This window comes from Cupressus sempervirens, chromosome 6 (genome assembly GCF_028749045.1).
Source record: "Cupressus sempervirens isolate cs-2001-9-10 chromosome 6, ASM2874904v1, whole genome shotgun sequence".
Taxonomy (NCBI): Eukaryota; Viridiplantae; Streptophyta; class Pinopsida; order Cupressales; family Cupressaceae; genus Cupressus; species Cupressus sempervirens.
Window position 1 is genome coordinate 576,411,174 of NC_143123.1, and position 24,920 is coordinate 576,436,093.

The window sequence follows — 24,920 nt, forward strand, 5'->3', positions numbered from 1 at the left end:
TAGGGGAAAAAAAAAACTCACATCAATACCTTGCACAAGTAAAAATTATTTAATTGAGTACAAAAATTATTTATTTGTAGTGTATCCTTTTAGGGATCCATTTAGGCACATTAAATATTTATTTGGATCCACTTGTAAAGTTGTATGAAATAGTAGTTAGATATTTTATTTTGAGTTACACGGGGAAAATATATTTGTATCGTCTTAAAATGGAAGCACTTCCATGTTAAGAGTGTTTAGCCCTCCGAGTAAGTGGTCTGGGGTCATGTCAAGCGCCTTGAATAGGTCTTTGCATGGATATGGCTATTTTCCCCCTATTTTGATTCTCCCTCTCTATTTACAGCCTATTTCTGACAACATTCTCTGTTAAATTGAGGACTTTGACTTTCTAGGTCAAGGTCGATCTCGACCCTGACCTAGGGCAAGGTCGACCTCATCTCTGACCCCAAGTCCAATTTTCAAGTTCCAGGAGTTTCGAGATATCAGGCTTCGAAAAGTTTCATTTTTCCGCTTCTAAGTCAATTGTTTCAGGTTTCAGAATAGTACACTCTTAAATTGCATTTAATCTAGGTTCATTTCTAGGGTTAAGCCTTTTTCTCTCATTTTGACATCTACGATCTATCTATGCACTTACTAGGAGCAACTACTTTTGAAGAGAGTATCTATGAACCATCATCTAGCAAATTTCAAACAAGCATTTCAAGCATTCAAGTTTTCCATTGAAGATCAAGGATTGGAGCATTCAAGCCTTTGAACGGATTTGGTTCAAGCATTCAAGATTCATCATTCAAAAACCCTAGATCTATCCATCATGGTGGTGTGATCTTCCTTCAAGATCCTTTGTTCATCTTCAAGATCTATTCATTCTTCTATCAAGGTGGATTCCAAGCATACAATCATGGAGGTTTTGATTTACATTTGCTAATGTTATATTCAAGCTTTAATGTCAATATACTTGTTTACTTTTCAAATACAATTGCATATCTATTGAATATCATAGCTTCATTGTTAGATTTACTTCTACTACTTGCTAGAATTCTCTATTTCAATTCCATTATTAAGGTTGATTCCAAACCGGGGTTTGACCAAGGCAAACCCCTCATCCAAACAATAAAACCATTTTTCTTGTAGATCCATGTGTGGGACAAGGAATTAAAGTGCAGATTTGGATACCCATTTCGTTGAACTTGCGAGATCCACGTACAGAAATTTCGTCAAAGCAGTGCAGGTCAAGGTTGACTTTTCGGGGTACAATTATGCCCTGGGGTAAGATTGTGCTCCTCTATCTGGGTCAAGGTCGACCTACCTTCAAAAGGACAAAAATTTTCTGGGTTTTCTCCGTCTTGACATTTTTCAGTCGAGAACAAGTTGTAGAATTCCCTGAAATTGTACACAGACATCAAAAATCAACATTTTCCAGATTTGCCCTAATTTTAGGTAGTATTTGTGGGCTATTCATTTCAGATTTCAAGTACATACTTTTCCATACCAAAGATTATAGGATCTCCTCCTTTCTGCCTATTCTCCATTGTTTGATCCGTTTGTGCATTGATCACTTCCTTGTGGTTAATCAATTTGGGTCATTCCTTTTGGGAATTTGGGTAGAGGATAGGTCCTATTTTCTTTCTATTCAATATTTAATATTGCAAAACTTAGTACCAAAATTTAAATGTTGAGACCAATGGTTTTGAGGCATGTGGTCTTAACTTACCATTTGTTTCTTTTTTTGTGTGTGAGAGAGAGCTTGATTCTACAAAAGCAACTTACATGCATGGTTGAGCTTGGCTGGTTGGTTGTCATTGTATTGAGCTTTCTTCTAAAGAGTGCATGCATGAAGCATGGCATGGAATGTGTTAATATATATTTGGACACATAAAAGATACATGGGAAGACCTTGATGTCTTAAAATCATTCATGGACATTGTATAAGGGTACTGTAATGTTTCCATTGATGAATAATTCATTGAGCATGAATGCTTTTGGACACTTTTTTTTTCCTCTTGAGAGTTTCCCTAGGGTACATCTTGTGTAATCTTGTGGTCTGACTTTGATCTTTGCATTATGCTTATTCTATAAACTTGTATGCATGCTTTTCACTCATTGGCTTACGTAGGAAATGGTTTAATCAACCTAATATAATTTCCTAGCAACATTAAAGCTCATGAAACTAATAATACCTATTTTGTTTTATTGTGGTCAAACTTCAACTATTCCATGTAAGCTTGGTAGAATCTGCGTGCATGTGTTTTACCTTAAGCTAGCTAGTGACATGATTATGTACATTTAGATACTGTGATATTGCTATCAGGATTTAGCTGTGTGATACATTTAGATATGTTAATATGCTCATGCCTTTTGTTAATGACAATATGTAAAAGTATGCACAATCAAGAGGGTTCATACCTAATGCATAACGCTTGCCAAAAAGGAAAACCAACATTTGCCATTAGTGACATGTAAATTTTATATTAGCATAACAGAAAAGGAAATCATTTGTATTTAGTTTGTATTCACAATTCAGTATATCATCTGTTAATATGAAAATCCAAAAAACAATCCAATGCAATTTTGTGTACTAAAATACTTACATTGTAAATAAAATTATACATTCATCCTAGGATAACATCTTTTAGTAGTGACCTCTGTACTCAAAATCAATTCAACTGTACAGATAAGAAATCCTGACACTTAACCAGAGAAACAGAGCCAAAGTTTGGAAGCTTTTTTGGGCTGTGACGGAAATTTTTGTAAATTGATGTATATGTTTAATGTAAAGCCTGGAGAAAGTAAATATGTATCTTTGTTATATTTTGTATCGTGGGGTACTTAGGTGTTAGGGATGAAGCTTTAGCATTATGTGTAAAGAAGGTGGGGTAGGCCTTTCTAAGGCCCCTTTTAATTTTGAATATTCTCATATCTATGTAGCTATCTTTCAAATATTATACCCAAAAAAGAAAATCCCAACACTTAATTGTGGTTCCATCAATTGACTCTGTAGATCATTACCTCTGTCTGGAACTCTTGCTCCCCTTGTTTTGAATCTGTAGAAAGCGATTTCACTGCTAAAATTTCACCAGATGGCATCGTAGCTTTGTAAACTGGTCCAAAGGCCCCCTGTCCTATAATTGTTGTAAAATTTTGTGTAGCCTTCTGGAGGTCCCTGGAATGCATGTTCAAAGATGAGTATAGAAATTTGAATGTGTTAATAGAAATCAGCAGCTATAAAACAAAAACAAAATTAGTTTAGCCAATTGATACTCTTCTCCCACACATCCAGGGAATTGGAAATCTCTATATTTATAAAGTTAACAGAACCAATCTATCTATCAAGCCAAAGGGATGAATATAACAAAAGATCAACCCACGCTACTCAACAAAGAAAAGGGCATGGATTGATAAAAGTCAAAACATCACTTCGTTCAAAGACTGAAAATCTCTGGGCATTCTCATTAGGTCCTCTCATCTCCCAATTCCAAAAGGCATTTTAGAATTCTAGTTCCTGGGTAAATGTACAATCGTGTATGGGCAATCTTCCAGATAACATGGCAAGATTGAAGTAGCAATCTTTTAGCTTCATGCTGACTTCTAGAAAACTTTGCAAAGTAAAAGACAAGGAATGAGACACAAACCATACTAAGAAGCCAAGATGGTTGGTGTCAATTATAGAAGTTTAAAATGACAAAAAATGTAAACATAAGTTGGGACATGTGATAAAAAGTATTTAATTTATTAGCTTGTTCTGTTTAGTTTGTATCAGTATGGAGCATCCATTGCTTTAGGAGACACCCTCTTTCATGTTTTAGTTTCAGTAGCTTTAGAAAAAATTTAATGCTTACCATTATTACTTGAGTTAATTGATAGATAGTTTCAGGAATTACTTCCCTTGAAAATCTACCTTTATAAAGGCCTTTTAAAAGCACCTTGCACAATACCACACTTAAAAGCTTCATTTCCATTTGCAAAGTAGTTTTCTATTTAATTTTGTTTCAACAGGGGTGTCAAAGCATATGAAATTGGGCTGTTAATGAACGTTGAAACACCAAGGGTGCAAACACAATGCACCTACTGGAAGCATGGATTTCAACAATTCATTTATTTAGTTCCAAATCCAATAAAAAAATGGTGCTAGGAAAAGCTTGGACAGGGTAATAGTTTTCTCTTACCTTTGGTAATTTACAAAGACTAAGTATATTGTAAGCATAAATAGAAATGAATATAATTTTGAGGTAAGGTTCTAGAATTCAAAACTCAATTTTCTTCATTTGGTGCACCTACACCAGCAGACACACACAAAGGAAAAGGAACAAAGGAATATACTTGTATGGATATCTTAGAATTCCAGAAGCTGATGGTACCATATTCTTGGTGTGTCCTTCCCACCACAAGGAAAGACCATTGTGTCTAGCTGCTGGAGGAGACTCACGACCAACAGTGGAATCTGACAGTATTACACTTGAATCAACACCATTGACACGAATGGGGATGGTCACACCTCTTTGATCACTACTGCTGCGATGGACCTGTGCGTGTTTCCTCCGAAACCTAATATAGAGCAGTGAGAAAACAGCTAACAGCACTCCAACAATCAGACCTATGGAAATTCCTATTATCATTCCTGTATATTCACTCTTCATTTTCCTGGGTACTTTGTCAAACTATAGGGTCCACAACAGCTTCTGCAACATATTAATCAATGTTTACACCTGCAAATATCAACATATAAGCAGAGTGAGAATGTTAAAAAATGATTGATCCTTACAAAAAAACTTGAAAAGTTTACAAGGGTTATCAAAATATGATTGCTTCAATGAACAGAAATAACAATTACTTATCATTATTAACCGTGATTAATGAAATGTAATTAATGCATGCCTTGACATAGTTCAAGGGCCTTTGGTTGAAAAAAGATAACATATTCTCAGCTTCTTGTCACGTTGTCAAATCTTAACATTGGAAAATTATATTTTCTCTATTTGAAAGTTCATCAACTTTGTCTTTTGCTTATTAGCAATATCATATCTTATTGATTATGATTGTCATCTTAACATTTCTTGTTTGTTAGGTACAATTAGGCCCTTAATAGTCTTGGAGAAGAGCTTTATTTCCCTGTTAAAGTGATTCTCACCCTCTTCTGCCTTAAGATATTTGAAATTAGTGTTTCAGATAGCCTCCAGGATTCATTTTAGAGACTCAACTGCAGACTGCCATCCCTTCCTTTTTTGATTCTCCACTGCTTGATTTCAAAGCTAAACTGGAACTATTTCATTTTGTTCTACTATTGACACTATAGCGCTGGTGTTTGGAAAATGATAATTCATGATATAATACATTCATCCTCTAAATCCAGGAGACGCATTCCCCCCACCCTGAGACATGTCATGCAGACAAAGATGCATCTCAGAGACTTTTCATCCTCCTTAAGACTTCATTTTCGGCTGGAAACTTCACTCCCACACCACCTGCCAGGTTTGGCCACTTTCCAAACATCTCCTATGACCGAAGGCATGTAAATAGGTTATAAAAATTTATAAAAAAACACTGCTTCCATCATTCAGCAGCCAGGCGGATATAGCAGTTGAACCAGATGACCTTAATGAATTACCCACAATTCTACTAACAACAGAGGAACCTAACTTTGAGAGTGATGATTATTTGGAGAGCATCATAGTTGAGAAGCTTGATATCAATAATCAAACATTAAGGAGTAGAGGATAGGTTTCTAAGTTTCAATTTTTGTTTGCATATCACATGAAACTATCAATATTTTTTAATTTTAATATGTAATAATCAGTGCTGCAACTACTGGTTTGCATCTTGAATTAGCCATTAATTGCAACTGAATTGTGCTTCATTGGCTGAATACTAATCTGTGTTTTACCTGAGAAGTGGAAGGTGTTTTTTGTGCATCATTTAATCATCTTTACTGTGATTTGATGAGAGAAGGGTGTTGGCTTTTCTAGAGTTGAGTCTGCTGCAACATTCCTTCGAGATTGGATGCCTATTTGAGGAGTTTACAGAGGCTGTGATCTTGGTTACAAGGTCTATGTTTAGAGTTATAGAGCTGCGTTGGGATCCAAGCAGGATTCTAATCATATACTGGGCTGCGTTTTATCATTTACTGGCAGCGATTCATCACAAGGAGCTGTGATCTACATTTAGTGACGTAGAACTCATTCCTCTGCTTCTATTAATTATTGTAATGTCCCCATTTTTGACAACCTTAGAGTTTCAAGGATTAGTATATTGTTGTGATCCTTATAGACTAATTATTGTGGATAGAGGGTCTTCTAAGGTAGTGGCTTGGCTTTGGAGGGTCTTGCTTTCTCCACAATTCAGTAAGCTACAGGTTGGTCATCGTTTGACTCAGATTGGACTTCATTTGAGCTTAGATTTGTGTACTTACTATTTGTGAAAAGTTGGGTGTTGATTGAGATGGAATGCATGGAAAAATAATAGGTGTGACTCCTATTTCAGACGGCATATTTAAATGATAAGTATTTTAAGAGTTATTATATTTTCTGGTGGCCAAATTATTATTGAACCATTAAATGGCTTATTATAAAGTTATAATTTCACTTAAGTTGAGGGTTGAGTCATCAATGAAAGAGGTCATTTATTATATGCCTAAGTCAAGTATTAAATATTTAAAGTGATGTGTTGGAAAGTTTCAAGAGATGAGTTCTTTTGGGAAACTTTCCCAATTTCTAAAGTTGAGTTATTTTGGAAACTTTTATCAACAATGTATTATATATGTGAGCTAATTTCATTGGAAAAAGCAGGCTTGGATAATTAATTTTCTTTTGTTGTCTTTGTGGCTTTTTTTAAGCTTTTTGAATAGTGTGCCCTTGCTGAAGTATAAGGGTTTCTGAGTTTCTGAAGATTGTTTGAAGTCACTGCTAAGGTATAGTGGTTTCATTGGTTAAATCTCCTTACTACGATTATCTGTGACTGGGAGATTGAAATTATAATTCTGAGAAATAATTTAGTGTTCTCCATTACTGTATTACTGTTCCTTGGAGGGCCGATATTCTGAGATTTTGAGTTGTGGAAAATAATATCAGATCTGTACCTGCAAATTCTAGGAGAAGAGATTGGCAAATTAGTGAAGGGCGGCAACACCTACAGGCAACGATTTGCGTGGTGGAACTGAGGACTGGTTTATTGCACCTGTATGCCCACTTGGAGGGTCTTCATTGCATTGTTGTGAATTGCAGTTGGCAAATTAAGGCCTGCAGTCATTTCCAGCCAGCCTACATTCAGACCTGAGCCCCTACATTATCATTTTCAGGCCCATGATTTATATTACTGCCCTGCAATCTGCAATCTAGGCCAGCCATTGCAATCCTAGTAGCGTGCAATACATAATAGAAGCTGATATAGCAAAAGAAGTGGCCTGCGATTTGTTGAGAGGACAGTACAAGGGCTATGATCTCATTGGAAACCCTTGCAAATCGAATTTGGGAAAGTCTACAGCCAACATTATTAATTTCAGTGTTGTGCATGTGATTGGGCAAGCTAGAAATTCAATACAAGCAACAGGTTCCTTGTTTGTCATTTGAATCTGTATTTACTTTCAAGTGTTATCATTTTTCATCAATTCAGTTTACAAAAAATCAGAGTTGTCGTCTGGTTGAACTTACATAGATATGCTGAATGAACCATTACAAAATCAGAACTGGTAAATACAATACTAGTGAGTACAACAGCTATTTGGTAATGTCATTTTGCTACTTGTATTTCTCGTGAATATTGCAGCATCATAAGAAAATACATTTTGGATATCATATAAACAGTAATAATAACATAATTGCTCACCAATTGTTTGACGAAATGTCAAACCCATGAATTTATGGAGGAAATTGTTGTTTGATTAGCCATAACCGAACAGGGGTTATCTCAGCTGTAATAGAGCATTTTCCTGCCAGCCTACAGGAATTGGGCGCAATTTGATTAGTGCTTTATTTTGGAGATTTGGTTTTCAGCATTAGGGATGGTGACAAGAGGTTTGGTATTCATTATACCCGTAAAGGGCGTACTTCTCTGCTTAGGGATGGAGAATCTGAGATACAGGGCATTGTGAAACAGTTGGATGAGTTAGTGAATGAGCTAAATCAAAATCACAAATGGATGACCCAACCGATTTCGAATCTGAGATTTGAGCAGAGCATGATATCACTTTTTCGAAAGAGTGAAATGTGATGATACAGTTGCGGCTACAGATGCACAAGGCATTTCTTAAGAGACACCACATGAGTTGGGCACAATTGAGGTTGAATGTGATGAGAATTCATGTCAGGTTGAGTCAGATGATGCAGTTGTTGGCATGAGTTCCCAAGATCATGTATTTGATGGCGATGCAGTGATAGTGGGGGTAGGAGAATGTGAGGATATTGTCATATCAGCAACCACTTATGTGTTTGTTGAGCTATCTAGCGAGGAGTTTTGTTGTATGCATGTAGTGGTTGTAGATGTGTGCCCTGATGATAGTACACATGTCATTGATGATAAGGTGAGTGTTGTCGAGGCAGAGTCATGTTATAGTTCTAATCAACACAATCCTATGTTCGACATGGATGTAGTATTGTCTTATGACAATCCAATGTTTGATGTTGATTTTGATTACTCACCTGAGTGGAGTTGGACTCTATTTTTGCCATTTGCAAATTCGGTTCAGTTTCCTGTTGCGGCAGTTGGTGATGTTCCTGTGTCCACAAATTTTGATGTGGCTACACCTATTGTTGATATAGTTGGCATGAGTGCATGTGGTTCTCCTGTAGCTATGTCTTTTTGAAGGATTGTTGGTGATGATCAGGATTTCAATCCAATATATATTATATGGGTCGCTATAAGGAAGAAGAATATCCTAAGATCTCCTATGGAGTTATCTTCTGGTGATGCCTTGACTTTTACATCATCAGCACAAGTTTTGGGTGCTATGTTGCAGGACATGTGATTGTTGTCGGTAAATATTGTGTAGCCAACAGGTGTCATCGGTAATTGTTATGTAGCCGATGGGCCCCTTCAGGAAGGTTCTTGTTATGTAGCTGACAGGTCCCTTCAAGAAGGTTCTTCAAAATGGTATATGTACAACTTTGGATCATTATTGCAATCATGATTAGAAGCACTATGTAATCTCTTTGGCATATATGCGAATAATAAAAGCAGTATTGTTGTGTTACATGTTCTTATCTATTATTTATATGCATTAAAACTATTAACCCCATAGGGGAAACATTTGGCGTCGTTGCCCAATGGACCTAGAATGAAGGCAGAGGAATGAAGATTGATGCCAAATCAGCTTAACAAGGATAGAAATAAGATAGAGCGAAAATATGGAATATGCATAGCACAAGAAATTTTAATTTTGGCAAAATAGGCCAAGCGCAAATGGAGGTTTCAACAGATTGCCAACGGACACCGAAGCACCGAGGAATTGTTGGAAGAGACTCAACAGTGGTTGGATTTGGTGGAAGAAACAACAGAGGAATTTTTGAACTTGTATACACCGAGGGAAGAGAATCCAAACAGAAGGGAATCAACTCGCACGGCTCAAAGTGCCAAGGGAGCACAAGCGTGGAGTGAACTCTTCATCCGCGATACACTTCCGGAAGGAACAACTTCGCTTGAGGAAAACCTTTTTTCACCAAGTAACGTAGCTGTTGGAAATAAGATGACTATCCAAAACAGCGCGGCTATTTAGAACAACACGGGTGTCCAAAATAGCATGAGTGTGCATAACAGTGCAGGTACACAAGTACCTCCAACTCAAATAGTAATGGCTAGACAAAAGGAAAAATTGCGAAAGTTTGATGGTAATGGAACAATCAATCCAATCCGACATTGTAAGACATGTGAAATAATTTGGACAGCAAATGGCGTAACCGACACAGATGAGTGGGTCCAGCAATTTTCAGCAACCCTATGGGGTGTAGCAGTTGATTGGTTTGCCGACGCAAATCCCCAAAAATTAACTATATGGGAGGGAGTTAAAAAGGAGTTTATCACCAAATTTCAATTGCTGTGAGACGACAATGAGATCGTAGCAGAAATCTAAACCACAAAGAAAGGGAGAAATGAAATACTAAGTGTATATGCCAGAAAACTAAAAGAATTAATAAGTAAAATGGAAAGTAAGCCGGCAAATAGGCTGAAAAAGTGATGGTTCATTGAAGGACTACGCCCAGAGTTAACGAAGAAAATGAAAATTATGATGCCATCATCATACACCAAAGCGTACAATCGGGCGATGGACTTAGAGAGTAAACAAAAAATGAAAAAGAAGAAAAGTAGCTCATCTGACTCAGATGACGCGTCTTTGGAAGAAGATAGCAGTGGTGATGAAAAGGGCAACAAGAAGGTCCAAGCTCTCTAGAAGGATATGATCAGAATGATGAAAGAATTTAAGAATATGCAAGAAGAGACGAAGGGAAACGAGCTATGGTGCACAAAATGTAAGACAGAAAGTCACAAGAAGGAATCCTATTTGAAAAACCAGTTTTGTGATATCTGTCAAATTATGGGACATTCCACAAAAGAATGCCCTTTCAATATGAAAACAAGAGGGCATCAACAAGTGCTCCTAACACAAGAGGCTTCTGCGTTAGGAGGGAGCGGAAACACCAGCAATGATGGTGCCACTTCGGGTGGGTACAGAAATAATAGAAGAGGGCAAAACAACAATACTAGTAATAATACCAACAATAATAATAGGGGCCACAGCTGAATTCAGTATGATGCAAACGGCTGCCCGATGGTTTAATGTCGAGCATGCAATTTGTGGGGCCACTTTGCACGAAACTGTACATCAACGAATACACCAAAGTTGTTATGCTGATAGTGCGGTCCTGGAGATCATGAAGATGCCAAGTGCCCAAAATCAGGAATGAATCTGATCGGCATTGGTGTGGACGAAGAAGAAGTCTTCGCAATCACCTATAAACAAGAAAAACTGTACCCTGACCCGACGGAAGAAAAGAAGAGATTCGAAGTAGTGCGAGCGAAAATTGAGAAAGCAACACAGGTAGAGAAATCGTAATTGAAGGACACTACCGGTACCTCAACAAGGAAATGCACAAAACAAAACATCATAAGGCAAATTTTACAAACTAAAATACCAGTCAAGTTACTGATCCTCACAATGCCTCAACTACAGACAGCACTCACGAACATAGCCCCGACTGCTAGATTACCAAGAGAACATAGAAGGGAGAAGGAAAGTGGAGCAAGTACAACGGATGGAAGGGAGAAGGAAAGCGGAGCAAGTGCAGCGAACCCAATGCTGTTAGCCCTCACATCCAAACGGCATCCAACAGTCGTAGAGATGGGTATATTAGGAACAGTCCTCTCAAACACAATTGTAGACGGAGGTTTCAGGGTAAACGTCCTACCAGAAGATAGCTGGAAGAAGTTGGGATAGCCAACGTTGTGGCCACCTACATTTCAATTACTAACGACGAACCAACATGGCATTAAACCTCTCAGCAACCTGATGGCACAACCAGTGACTATTGGAACACAATCGTTCCTACTCAATTTCGTCGTCATCTCGTTGAAAAGGAGAGGATATGATGCCGTTCTGGGCCGAGGATGGCTCATACAAGCAAAGGTTAAGCATGACTAGAAGAAGAATACACTATCACTGGAAAGCAAAGGACGAAAATTCATTATTGATTTACACACACAAATGGTGGGTGAAGAAGCCGTATCATCTGATTCCGAAGAAGAGGATGAAGGAAAGCAACGATTGGAACCCAATGAGTAATGAGTCCTACGGTTGGTAGGTGGATCAACAGACGATGATTTGGATTCGGTGAACAGCCTTTTCCACTGGCAGATGGAGGATTATGAGCTCTTTTCGAACTGTAATATGTTAAGGGTCGACGAAGGTGAGAAAGAAGAGGGAAATGAATGTCCAAAGGAATACAAAGAAGCGGAAGAAGGAAAGGCGGTCACGACAAAAGCTGAAGGGAAGAACATACAGTATGAACCCAAAAAAAGGAAAGATTCCATCGTACGGTACACAATAAACAGACCGCGTAGAAAGGGAAAACACATCATACGATCTGCACAAGAAACAAAGAGGAAGGGTTTAATAAAAGCTTCAACAGTACAAAGTAAAGGTTCTAAAATCAAGAATACAGCTATTGACGGCAAGGAGTGGTAGCCGACGGAATTCATGGTACCGAGTTTCAAGAACAAACTAAGCGATATGGAAAACCTAAGAGAGAGATTGTGTAACTCAAACTTGATGAGCGACGATTGCAAGCACAATGGGCCATAGAGGTGACACAAAACAAGCGCAAAGCATGGCATGATAAATACCTAAAGCTAAACAAGTTCCAACCAGGATAGTTGGTGTTGAAGTATGACGGACGAAACGAAATCATACCGAAAAAATTTAAAGTCAAATGGGTTGGGCCATACCAGATCTGAGAAGTAAGTGATAACAAAGCAATAAAATTATGGACATTGGACGAGCAAGAAATTCTTCTGGAAACAGTGAACAGTTCCAAGTTGAAAATATATCATGCGCGACATGCTCCGTCGTCAACAAATATCGAGCAGTAAAATTCAATGAATTAAAAAAAATTGAAAAAAAAAGAAGTTATAAAGTCATCGTACGGTCACCGTACAGTAACTTGAACAAAGTTGGAAGACACCGTACGATCCTCTTAGTGTTCCACCATACAACGAATTGGGAGGAAGGCAAGCAATGTCAATGCAGTATAGCATCAGCTGGCAACCACCGTAAGAAAATCTCAAGCAGGCTACGCATTTTAAATAAGACCATACAGACATCTTCTGTGATCTATTAGCACCGTACAAAAATTAGGAGCAGGTGAGGAGTCGAGGAAAATATTGTACGGACTTCTTATTATGCCACTATACTGTGATTGGGGTTGAAGCATCTGGCAAGCACCATACGGATTTAGACGCAGAAGATCTGAAGTTGAAGACCATCGTATGGCGACCCAAGTACCCCCACCATACGAAGTCTTGTTTGTGCCCCCGTACAACATTTTAAGTTCTTCCGGTACGGTGTGTAGGCAATGGTTTTCACCATACAGCCTTTTAAATGCAGCTTCATGACCGTACGGTGAGCTATGTGGAAACAACAGAAAAAAGCAAGAAGATTTGTGAAGAAGAAAGGGATGGAATAACTGCAAATTTCTCCAAGCGAGTAATGGGAAACCCTTGAAAAGAAAGGAGTAGAGGATTTCCATGCAAGTCCAAGTTGATTCCACCATTGATTCACAGTAGATTCCCAAGGAAGCTTGCCAAGAAGCATTTTCCTGGATGTGGTCCTGAATGAGACTGTACGGCTTCAGAAAGAAAAAAGGGGGAAGCATACGACCAAGGCACTAAATAAAGGAAGATAATTGTTAATGTCGCACGTGCCATCATAGGTTCAAACTCAGCCAAGAGGAGATATCATTCAGCAAAAATATATATATTGTAGCCGTACAGTAGAGGCCAGGAAAGGGTCGTACGCATCTGTATGGAAGCAGAGAAAGGAGAAGAATTTGTGTACAGAGAGATAACTGACCTAACTAAGCAGAAGAATGAATGGAATCTGCACGAAAGAGGAAGTGGAAGAAAAACTTAGAGGAAGAATCTACAGCTAAAAAAAACCGACGACAAATCAAAAATGTTCATAATGAATAATGCATGATGCCAAAGGGAAAAAAAAGACATAAACAGGTAGTAAAACATAAGCGGTTGCCAGAAAGAGTGTGGAATCAGAAGAAAATCACAAATAGTGTGTTTCATGCAGTTTTGTGTGGGTTTGAGAGTGCTAATTTAATTGTTGGAACAGTAATGGTATCCTCTAGTCTATGCCTCGCTTAATGACGCTATTGGTTCTATCAACCTTCTTTTTATTATAGACACATGAGAGCCCCATGCATCTTCTTCCCGGTATTTTTGGCTATCAGTGGCTCTCCTCTTTTAGAGACAAGGTTGGGGGCTCTGGTGGGGTCAGAGGTTTTGGTGGGGTTGCCTATCTTATTCAAGACCACCTTTTTAGGAAAATTTCCTTGGTTCACTCCGACAGCTACGCCAGATTCATGTGGATTCACATTGATCGAAGAACCTTGCTCTATAAAGATACCTATATCGTTGTCTGCTACTTCCCGCTAGCATCTTCGTACTATGTAGTTCATAGCACTGAAGGTGGGGACCCCTATGAGAACCTTCTTGAGCACATTACCAGAATCTCTTCCATAGGGGACATCATTATTTTGGGAGACTTTATCGTGCAGACCAGAGACCTACAGCCTCCTCTCCATGATCCTAGGTAGAGTGCTAATTTCTGGGGCGTTGCCCCAGGACCCCGCAGGGGCGTTCCCCCTGATCTCTGATGGGGGCAATGCCCCCTAGACCCCCAGTCGGTGCAGTTATTAGTCGTGGGAAGTATGACCAATTGAAAAGACCTGGAGTTGCTATAGGCATAGTGTGTCAAAAGTGGAAAGATCAACAGAGCAAGCCTTTCGAGAGGGGTGATATGCTTTGAGGCACTTGGAGTAGGTGTTGGATGTGAAGCTGTCTTGGTGAATGCATAGAGAGCTCAGGAGGAGCTGATCATCCACTTGAAGGCAATACAGCGACACTTGGCTCAGGGTACCTAGGAGTCGGAAGCAGAGAAAGCAACATGGGTGGCTATCAAGGTTAGCTTGATTAAGGAGACAGTATTGTGTTAGCAGAGGCTATAGATGCAATGTGGTTTGGAGACCAACAGGAACAGGACGAACGTGAAAGTGGTGTGACAAAAATAGATCTATTTGTTGCAGTTAGTCAATTAATGTATTCGGTTTTGTTAATTTGTCTCGGATATTTTGTAATTGTTGTCCGGAGACGACTTTTTCTTTTAGGGGGGATGATGTCATTGGTAATTGTTATGTAGCCAATGAGCCCCTTCGGAAAGGTTCTTGTTATGTAGCCAACGAGCCCCTTCGGAAAGGTTCTTCGAGATGGTATATGTACAACTTTGGATCATTATTGCAATCATGATTAGAAACACTATGTAATCTCTTCGGGATATATGCAAATAATAAAAGGAGTACTGTTGTGTTACATGTTCTTGTCTATTATCTGTATGCATTAAAACTATATACCCCATAGGGTAAACATTTGGCGTCATTGCCCCATAGACCTCGAACGAAGGAAAAGGAACGAAGACTAATGCCAAATCAGCTTAACAAGGATAGAAATAAGATAAGGAAAAGATGGAATATGCACCGCATAAGAAATTTTAATTTTGGCACAACAAGCCGAGCACCGACAGAGGTTTCAGCAGATTGTCGACAAACACCAAAACACCGAGGAATTGTTGGAAGAGACTCGATAGCAGTTGAATTTGGTGGAAGAAATAAGAAAGGAATTTATTAACCTGTATATGCCGAGGGAAGAGAATCCAGATGGAAGGGAATTAACTCGCACGGCTCGGAGTGCCAAGGGAGCACGAGCGTGAAGTGAACTCTTCGTCTGCAATACACTTTTGGAAGGAACAACTTCGCTTGAGGAAAACCCTTTTTCACCAAGTAACGCAGCTATTGGAAATAAGACGACTGTCCAAAACAGTGAGTGTGCAAAACAACGCGAGTGTTCAGAACAGCGCAGGTGTGCAAAATAGCACAGGTGTACAGAACAACGTGGATGTGCAGAACAGTGCAGGTGTTCAAAACAGCGCAGGTGTGCAGAATAGCGCGAGAGTGCAAAACAGCGCGAGTACACAAGTACCTCCAACTCAAATAGTAATGGCTGGACCAAACAAAAAATTGCCAAAGTTTGATGGTAATGGAATGGCCGAGCTAATCCAACACTGTAAGACATGCGCAACAATTTGGACGGCGAATGGTGTAACCGACACAAATGAATGGGTCCGACAATTTCCAGCAACCCTAAGGAGTGTAGCAATTGATTGGTTTGCCGACGCAAATCCTCAAAAATTAACTACATGGGCGGGAGTTAAAAAGGAGTTAATCGCCGAGTTTCAATTGCTGCGAGACGACAATGAGATAGTAGCAAAAAATCTACACCACAAAGCAGGGGAAAAATGAAACAATTCGTGCATATGCCAAGAAACTAAAAGAATTAATAAATAAAATAGAAAGTAAGCCGACAGATGGGATGAAAAAGCGATGGTTCATTGAAGGATTACGCCCAAAGTTAAGGAAGAAAATGAAGATTGTACCGCCATCATCATACACCGAAGCATACAATCGAGCAATGGACTTAGAGAGTGAACAGAAAACGAAAAAGAAGAAGAAAAGTAGCTCATCCGACTCAGATGACACGTCTTTGGAAGAAGATAGCAGTGGTGAGGAAAAGGGCAGCAAGAAAGTCCGAGCTCTCCAAAAGGATATGATCAAAATGATGAAGGAATTTAAGAATATGCAGAAAGAAACGAAGGGAAACGAGCTATGGTGCACAGAATGCAATACAGAAGGTCACATGAAGGGATCTTGCCCAAAGAACCAGTTCTGTGAGATCTGCCAAATTATGGGACATTCCACAAAAGAATGCCCCTTCAATATGAAAACAAGATGACCTCAACAAGTGCTCCTGACACAGAAGGCTTCCGCGTCAGGAAGGAACAAAAATACCATCAATGATGGTGCCACTTCGGGTGGGTACAGAAATAATAGAAGAGGGCAAAACAACAATACCAACAATAATGATAGAGGCCGCAACCGAATTCAGTACAATGCGAACAGTCGCCCGATGGTTCAATGATGAGCATGCAATTTGTGGGGCCACTTTGCACGGAACTCTACATCCGCGAATACACCAAAGTTGTTATGCCAATGGTGCAGTCCTAGAGATCATGAAGATGCCAAGTGCCCGAAATCAGGAGTGAATCTAATCAGCATTGGCGCGGACGAAGAAGAAGTCTTGGCAATCACCCGGAAACAGGTAAAACTGTACCCAAACCCTAAGGAGGAAAAGAAGAGACTGGAAGAAGCACAAGAAAAAATTGAGAAAGGGATGTAGGGAGAAAAAGCACAAATGAAGGATATTGCGGGTACCTCTATGAGGAACTGCGCAGAACAGAACATTATAAGATAGATATGACAAACTGAAGTACCAGTCAAAATAAATGATCTGTTGCTCACAATGCCTCAACTTTGATCGGCACTCACAAACATCACTCCAACTGCTAAATTACCAAGAGAACATGGAAGGAAGAAGGAAAGTGTAGCAAGTACAATGGATGGAAGGGAGAAGGAAAGTGAAGCAAGTACAGCGGACCCAATGCTGCTAGCGCTCACATCCGACGATCGTCGAGATGGGTATATTAAGAATAGTCCTTTCAGACACAATTGTGGACGGAGGTTCCGAGGTAAACGTCCTACCAGAAGATACCTAGAAGAAGTTGGGACAGCCGACGTTGTGGCCACCTACATTCCAGTTGCTCATGGCAGACCAGCACGCGATCAAACCGTTCGAAATCCTGATGGCACAACCAGTGACTATTGGAACATAGTTGTTCCTACTCGATTTTGTCATCATCCCCCTGAAGAGGAGAGGATATGACGCCATTTTGGGTTGAGGATGGCTTGTACAAGCAAAGGTTAAGCATGACTGGAAGAAGAATACACTATCAATGGAAAGTAAGGGACGACGATTCATTATTGATTTACACACACAAATGGTGGGCGAAGAAGCCGTATCATCTGATTCCGAAGAAGACGATGAAGGAAAGCAGCAATTGGAACTCAATGAGGAAGGAGTCTTACGGTCGGAAGGTGAATTGACGGACAATGATTTGGATTCAGTGAACGGCCTTCTCCACTAGCAAATGGAGGATTACGAGCTCTTTCCGAGCTATATTATGTTAAGGGTCGACGAAGGTGAGAAGGAAGAGGGAAATGAATGTCCCAAGGAATATAGAGAAGCGGAAGAAAGAAAGGCGGTTACGACAAAAGCTGAAGAGAAGAACATACAGTACAAACTTAGAAAAAGGAAAGATTCCACCGTACGGTACACAGTAAACGAATTGCACAAAAAGAAAATGTTACATCGAACCACGAATATAGTAGAAAGGTGTTGGCAGCAAGGAAAACACATCATACGGTTTGCATAGGAAACAAAGCGGAAGGGTTTAATAAAAGCTTCAGCAGTACAGAGTGAAGGTTCTAAAATCAAGAATACAGTCATTGACGGCAAGGAGTGGCAGCTGACGGAATTCATGGTACCGAGTTTTGAGAACAAACCGGGCAATATGGAAAACCTGAGGAAGAGATCGTGTAACTTAAATAGACTTGATGAGGGACAATTGCAAGTAAAATGGGCCACGGAGGTGATACAGAACAGACGTAAAACATGGCATGATAAACACTTAAAAATGAACAAGTTCCAACTAGGACTGCTAATGTTGAAGTATGATGGACAAAATGAAATCAAACCAGGCAAGTTTAAAGTCAAATGGGTCGGGCCATACCAAATCCGAGAAGTAGGTGATAACAGAGCAATAAAGTTATGAACACTAGACAGGCAAAAAATTTCAGAAACGGTGAACGGTTCCAAGTTAAAAATATATCATGTGCGAACTATTCCATCATCGACGAATATCGAGCAGTAAAAAAAAAGCAAAAAAAACAAAAAAGAAAAGAAAAAAATTGAAGTTATTAAAGCCACCGTACGATGGCTTCAACAAGACACTGATCATCGTACGGCCTTTTTAAGAACCCCCATGGCCGTATGAAAAACACAGTAAAAAATATATATATTTGATTATTTCCACCGTACGGCAATTTTTTGGCAGATGATGGACACCATACGAAGCAGAGAACTTGTCACTAATAGCCACCATACGGCTAGAAGAAAACCAAAAGGTCAGTAAATTTTGAGGACCAAAAGGTCAGTAAATTTTGAGGATTGTACGGCGGTAGGACAAAAACAAATAAGTAAAGATCATATGTATGGCAGCAAGATAACGTAGGCATATCAAGGTAATACCGTACGGTGAAGGAAAACTAGTAAAACATACAACGTACGATGATTAAGAAGACTCAAATGTGAATCAAAACATAAAGGCACTGTACGGCGGAAAGGAATGCCATATAGCAAGCACAGTACAGCGTACAACCAAGGCATCAATTAAGGGAGGAGCCATTGGTGAAATGGTAGATAGTTGTTAATGTCTCACAGGTTCAAACTCAGCCAAGAGGGGGAGATATCGTTCAGCAAGAAAATATTGTAGCCATACAATAGAAGCCAGAGGAGGGCCATACGCATCCGTACGGACTTCAGAAAGGAAAAGAATTGGTGTGCAGAGGAATAACTGACCTAACCCAGCAAAGGAACAAATGGAGTCTACAGGAAAGAGGAAGTGGAAGAAAAACTTGAAGGAAGAATCTACAACTAAAAAAAAAGCGACGACAAATCAAAAATGTTCAAAATGAATAACGCATGATGCCAAAGGGAAGGGAAAGATAGAAACGGGTAGTAAAACATAAGCAATTGCCAGAAAGAGTGTGGAATCAAAAGAAAATCACAAAAATGGTGTGTTCCATGGAGTTTTGTGTGGCTTTGAGAGTGCTAATTTGGTCTTGGCAGTGGGGACATTGGCCCTCGACCCCTCCCTGTATTGCGACTGGGAACGCGCCTAGTCCTAGGGGCGCTACCCCTCGACCCCACTGGGGGCGATGCCCCCTAGACCCCCAGTCAATGCAGTTATCAGTCGTGGGAAGTATGACCAGTTGAGGAGACCTAGAGTTGCTACAAGCATAGTGTGCCAGGGGTGGAAAGATCAATGGAGCAAGCCTTTCGAGAGGGGTGATATGCTTTGAGGTGCTTGGACTAGGTGTTGGACATGAAGCTGTCTTGGTGGATGCATAGAGAGCTCAGGAGGAGCTGATCATCCAGTTGAAGGCAGTACAACAACAATTGGATCAGGGTACCCAAGAGTTGGAAGCAGAGAAAGCAGCATGGGTTGCTATCAAGGTCAACTTGACTAAGGAGACAGTATTGTGTTAGCAAAGGCTACAGATGCAACGTGATTTGGAGACCAGTTTGGTGCAGGCATAGGACGAATATGAAAGTGGTGTGATGGAAACAGATCTATCTTGTTGTAGTTAGTCAGTTAATGTATTCTGTTTTGTTAATCTGTCTCAGATATTTTGTAATTGTCGTCCGGAGACGACTTTTACTTTTGGGGGGATGATGTCACCGGTAAAAATTGTGTAGCCGACAAGTTGATGTCGTTGGTAAATATTGAGTAGCCGACAAGTTGATGTCATCAGTAATTGTTATGTAGCCAATGGGCCCTTTTAGAAAGGTTCTTCGAGATGGTATATGTACAACTTTGGATCATGATTATAATCGTCATTGGAAGCACCATGTAATCTCTTTGGCATATATGCGAATGATAAAAAGAGTATTGTTGTGTTACATGTTCTTGTCTATTGTCTGTATGCATTAAAACTATTTACCCTATACAGTAAACAGTGGTTGCTCCTAATGATGCTAGTTTGTAGTTGGTTTAGTGTTGACAGGGATGTCACACACTTCTTCATTTGGGATCCATGTAGAGGTTGGAGTTCACTGTGTTGCTAGATTGCTTGTGCTTGAGGACAAGCAATCTCGGGGAGGGAGGATTGTAATGTCCCCATTTTTGCCAGCATTGGAGTTTCAGGGATTAGCCTATTATTGTGATCATCGTAGGCTAATTATTGTGGATAGAGGGTCTTCTGAGGCAGTGGCTTGGCTTGGGAGGGTTTTGTCTTCTCCACAATTTAGTAAGCTACAGGTTGTTCTTCATTTGGGTCAGACTGGACTTCGTTTGGGCTTATAGATTTGTATACTTACTATTTGTGGTAAGTTGGGTATTGATTGAGATGGACTCTTTTTTTTTTTTGGAAAGTGCATTTGGTCACATGGAGAAATAATAAGTGTGACTCCTATTTCAAACGGCATATTTAAATGATGAGTATTTAGGGAGTTCTATATTTTTAGTTGCCAAATTATTATTAAATCATTAAAAATGGCTTATTATAAAGTTATAATTCAACTTTATAATTTCACTTGAGGGTTGAGTCATCATTGGAAGGGGCCATTTATTATATGCCTTAGTCAAGTATTAAATATTTAAAGTAATGTTGTGTTGGAAAGTTTCAAGAGCTGAGTTCTTTTCGGAAACTTTCCCAGTTTCTGAAGTTGAGTTCTTTTGGGAACTTTTATCAACAAAGTATTATAATTCTAAGAAATAATTTAGTGTTCTTCATTACTGTATTATTGTTCCTTGGAGGGCCGATATTCTGAGATTTTGAGTTGTGGAAACTAATATCAGATTTGTACCTGTGAATTCTGGGTGAAGAGATTGGCAAATTAGTGAAAGGCAGCAACACCTACAGGAATTGATTTGAGAGTTGGAGTTGAGGACTGGTCCGTTGCACCTGTATGCCCATTTGGAGAGTCTTCATTGCATTGTGGTGACCTGCGGTTGGCAAATTAAGGCCTGCAGTCATTTCCAGCCAATCTACATTCAGACCTGGCCCTGCATTATCATTTTCAGGGCCACAATTTATATTACTGCCCTACGATCTGCATTCTGAGCCGGCCATTGCAATCCTAGGAGCCTGCAATACATCATAGAGGCTGATGTAGCAAAAGAAGTGGCCTGCAATTTGTTGAGGACTGTATGAGGGCTATGATCTCATTGAAAACCCTTGCAAATCGAATCTGGGAAAGTCTACAGCCAATATTATTAATTTCAGTGTTGTACATGTGACCAGGCAAGCTAGAAATTCAATACCAGCAAAAGGTTCCTTGTTTGTCATTTGAATCTGTATTTACTTTAAAGTTTTATCATTTTTCATCAATTCAATTTGCAAAAAATCAGATTTGTTGTCTGGTTGGACTTACATAGATATGCTGAATAAACCACTACAAAATCAGAACTGGTAAATACAAGACTTGTGAGTACAATGGCTATTTGGTAATGTCATTTTGCTACTTGTATTTCCTATGAAAATTGCAACATAAAAAAGAGAATACATTCTGGATGCCATATATTCAGTAATAACAGAATTGCTCGTCAATTGTTTGACGAAATGTCAAACCCATGAATTTGTGGAGGACATTTTTGTTTGATTAGCCATAACTGAACAGGGTTATCACAATTATTCTCATGTCATCCATCAATTCCAGGTTCAAAGTTTATTGCATATGTGTATTGCATTTGTAAACCTTTGGATAATAAAGGTTAGCAATAAAGTTGAAGTTAGTTGTTGTCAATTTAGATTTGCAAATTTCTTATCTCTATATTCTGAAAAAGACAAAAAAAATATATAAAACTTGAAAACCAAAAAGTGACGTCTACAACATAGATTCAGAGTGAGCCAACAGGGCTCATTACGAAGGGGTAGTCTTATGATGCATCCCATGAAGGACTGCTCAATTGTCTGCATGTGTGAATTAACATATGCCAAATCGATAAAAGCGGGTCCATACAAATGTAAAGATGGGATGAAAGAAATGTCGATGCTTCCATAAAAGAGGAAGCGATCCTCAAGAATGCCCCCAATGTCTAGGGTGTGTGATGTATCAAACAACCCTATAATATTTTGCAACCACTCATCCAAAAAAGTAGAAACTAGAAGAACAATCAACCTATTTGAAGCAAGAGGAGGCATAACAAAAGCCTCAAGAACCATGGTGGATGACTAAAGAGCACACAGATGCAAGTGAGCAATACTCTCCCCAAATACCTAGATGATCCACTCTAGAAGCATAAGAGATGGGACAAGTGAATGGAATAGCATTCTCGATGCGAGCGAAATGGGAGAAATCATTAAAATGTGATGCATGATCAACATCACCAACTACAATAAGCTCTTTATTATGAAGAAATCTAATGAGTACTAAACCAAGGGCAAACCCAATTGCCTTACCTGACACATTGTGAGTAATATGGTAGATGGAAAGGAGGTTGGAAGATGATGGACACAAAGAACATTATTGAATGTGTCATCATCAACCTCAATAGAACCACTACCAATAATACTCATGTAAGTGTTACTACCCATCAAATATGTCCAAAAGTATGATGCTCAAAAGAAGAAAAGATACCCATAGATAAAGCCATATGATGAGGGGCTCTTGAATCAAGAAGCCACCTACCAGATTGAAGGTGTGTCAATGCAAAGAGAGCAGGAGTTGAACATCCTAGATAGGTCTAAGAGTTTTATTTCCCTGAGTCCCCTTACCCTTAAAATAGTAGGGGTGGGGATAGGGGTTCATAATAGACTCAATCAATCAACTAATGTATGATCGAATCAATCGAATGAGGAACAATCGTGTATATAATTAGATTTATGCCACGTTCCTACCAACGAGAGCATGGCCTTTCATCTTTTCTTCAGTGCATGCAATTGAAGCTGGCATAGAATAGATAGGTAGATGAGCTAGATGAAGCTAGTTGAATATGATTCCTCTAAAGAAAATATTCAACCCATTTATCAACTTTTCTAAACAACGATGCTCATCATAAATAGTCTTGGCGCAATAAGTACACTTAGAATTGTCCTCCCTAGATGAAGACCTCTTGGACGAGGAGGAAGAAATCTGAATCCTATGCAGGGGACACTAAAGCTGGCAGACTAAACTATGAACCTTTGTGCCTCTATTTCTTCTTCAATTTCCCTGCAAATGACTATGCAACCAAGCCTTGTTTTCTGGAACTAGAAAGTGAATGATACTGTGTCAACTTCGTCTATCCTCTTGTCAAGCCCTCACAAAACACCTCAATGAAGGCATAGTGTGTGCATGACCCAAAGCATCCATGGTGGAATAGATACGGAAGTAAAGACTTGAAAGAGGCCTTGAATCTTTAACTAAAACAGAAAGATGCACTCTTTGTCAATTTTGCCCTTGCCTCAGTCATGTAAAATTTGATTTGATAAATATAAATTTCTCCAAAAAGTCCTCAATGGAGAGAAGGAATCAAGTACCAAAGATGTCAAATCTGACTCAAGATGAAGTACACATAACTAATTAATACCCCAAAAAGCTCCTAAACTATAAGCCACAAAGCCTTAGAAGTGTTGTAAGAATCACTATGGAACTAGAGACTATCTAAAACATGCATGCCAATCAAACTAATAGCAAAACATGCATGCCAATCAAATTAATAGCCTCAGCCATCTCATCTCTACACTAAAAGATCCCAAACTAACTAGTCAAATTAAGTTGTTTCTCATCTTAACAGGATCATAAGCCCCTAGACCAAAGCAATCTGATCATTTTGTCTTCTAACTATGATACTTATGGTGTATAAGTTTCTCAATAGGGGGTTCCCCATCAGAACTGGCTTTCCGGTTAGGACAGGGCTAGGGCAAAAGGTGAATCTAAAAGATGATAATTCAACCTCCCCCATGCAGCCAAAAAAGCAACCATTTTGCAACTTCTTAAGCTAAGAAATGACAAAATCAAGAAATGAACTAAACTAATATGTCTGAGTACCTAGTGCAAATTCTCAAAATATGGTTGGCAAATTTAGGTAGAGCATCAATTTTCTGACGCTCAATATAATGTGCAAGATATGCTCCCGGCAGCACAAAACTAAAGATCTAACTTCATAAACTTCTAATGGAAAATTAGAGCAGAATTAGGAATCAAGACCAACACCACTAGATAAAGCTTTGAACCAGATTTCCGGCAGTATCTCACTGTCGTGATTTTGGCCTCGTATAACCAAGTTATGGCCAAAAAACCAAAAGCAAGTCAAAGTGCCAACTAAATGCTTGAAATGGTGCTTCATAGGCATCCTTACTACTGACATCAACAGAATATTACAAGAATAGTCCCTTTATTGGAAAAGAAGCATCTCTCCCAAAAAAATTCAACTACTTGGAAAAATGTCTTTAGAAAAAAATTGGTGTCAGAATCTGCAAGTTTAGTTGAAATACCCTAGATGC

The 24,920-nt window shown here is 39.2% G+C and overlaps 1 protein-coding gene across 3 annotated transcripts in view; it reads right to left on the reverse strand.

Annotated features, from left to right (window-relative positions):
- Window positions 1-24,920, reverse strand: part of CRLK1 (Protein kinase superfamily protein) — a 103,463-nt gene that overhangs the window by 59,597 nt on the left and 18,946 nt on the right. For 2 of the 3 annotated variants that reach the window (XM_089788972.1, XM_089788971.1), the window contains 2 exons: window positions 4,318-4,703; window positions 3,007-3,160 (listed from right to left, as the gene is read on the reverse strand). In XM_089788972.1, coding sequence (XP_089645098.1) covers window positions 3,007-3,160; window positions 4,318-4,634 — 471 coding nt within the window. In that variant the 5' untranslated portion in view covers window positions 4,635-4,703. Of the gene's footprint in view, window positions 1-3,006; window positions 3,161-4,317; window positions 4,704-21,300; window positions 21,623-24,920 lie in introns of those variants that run through there. The other variant, XM_089788973.1, reaches the window with a different exon arrangement.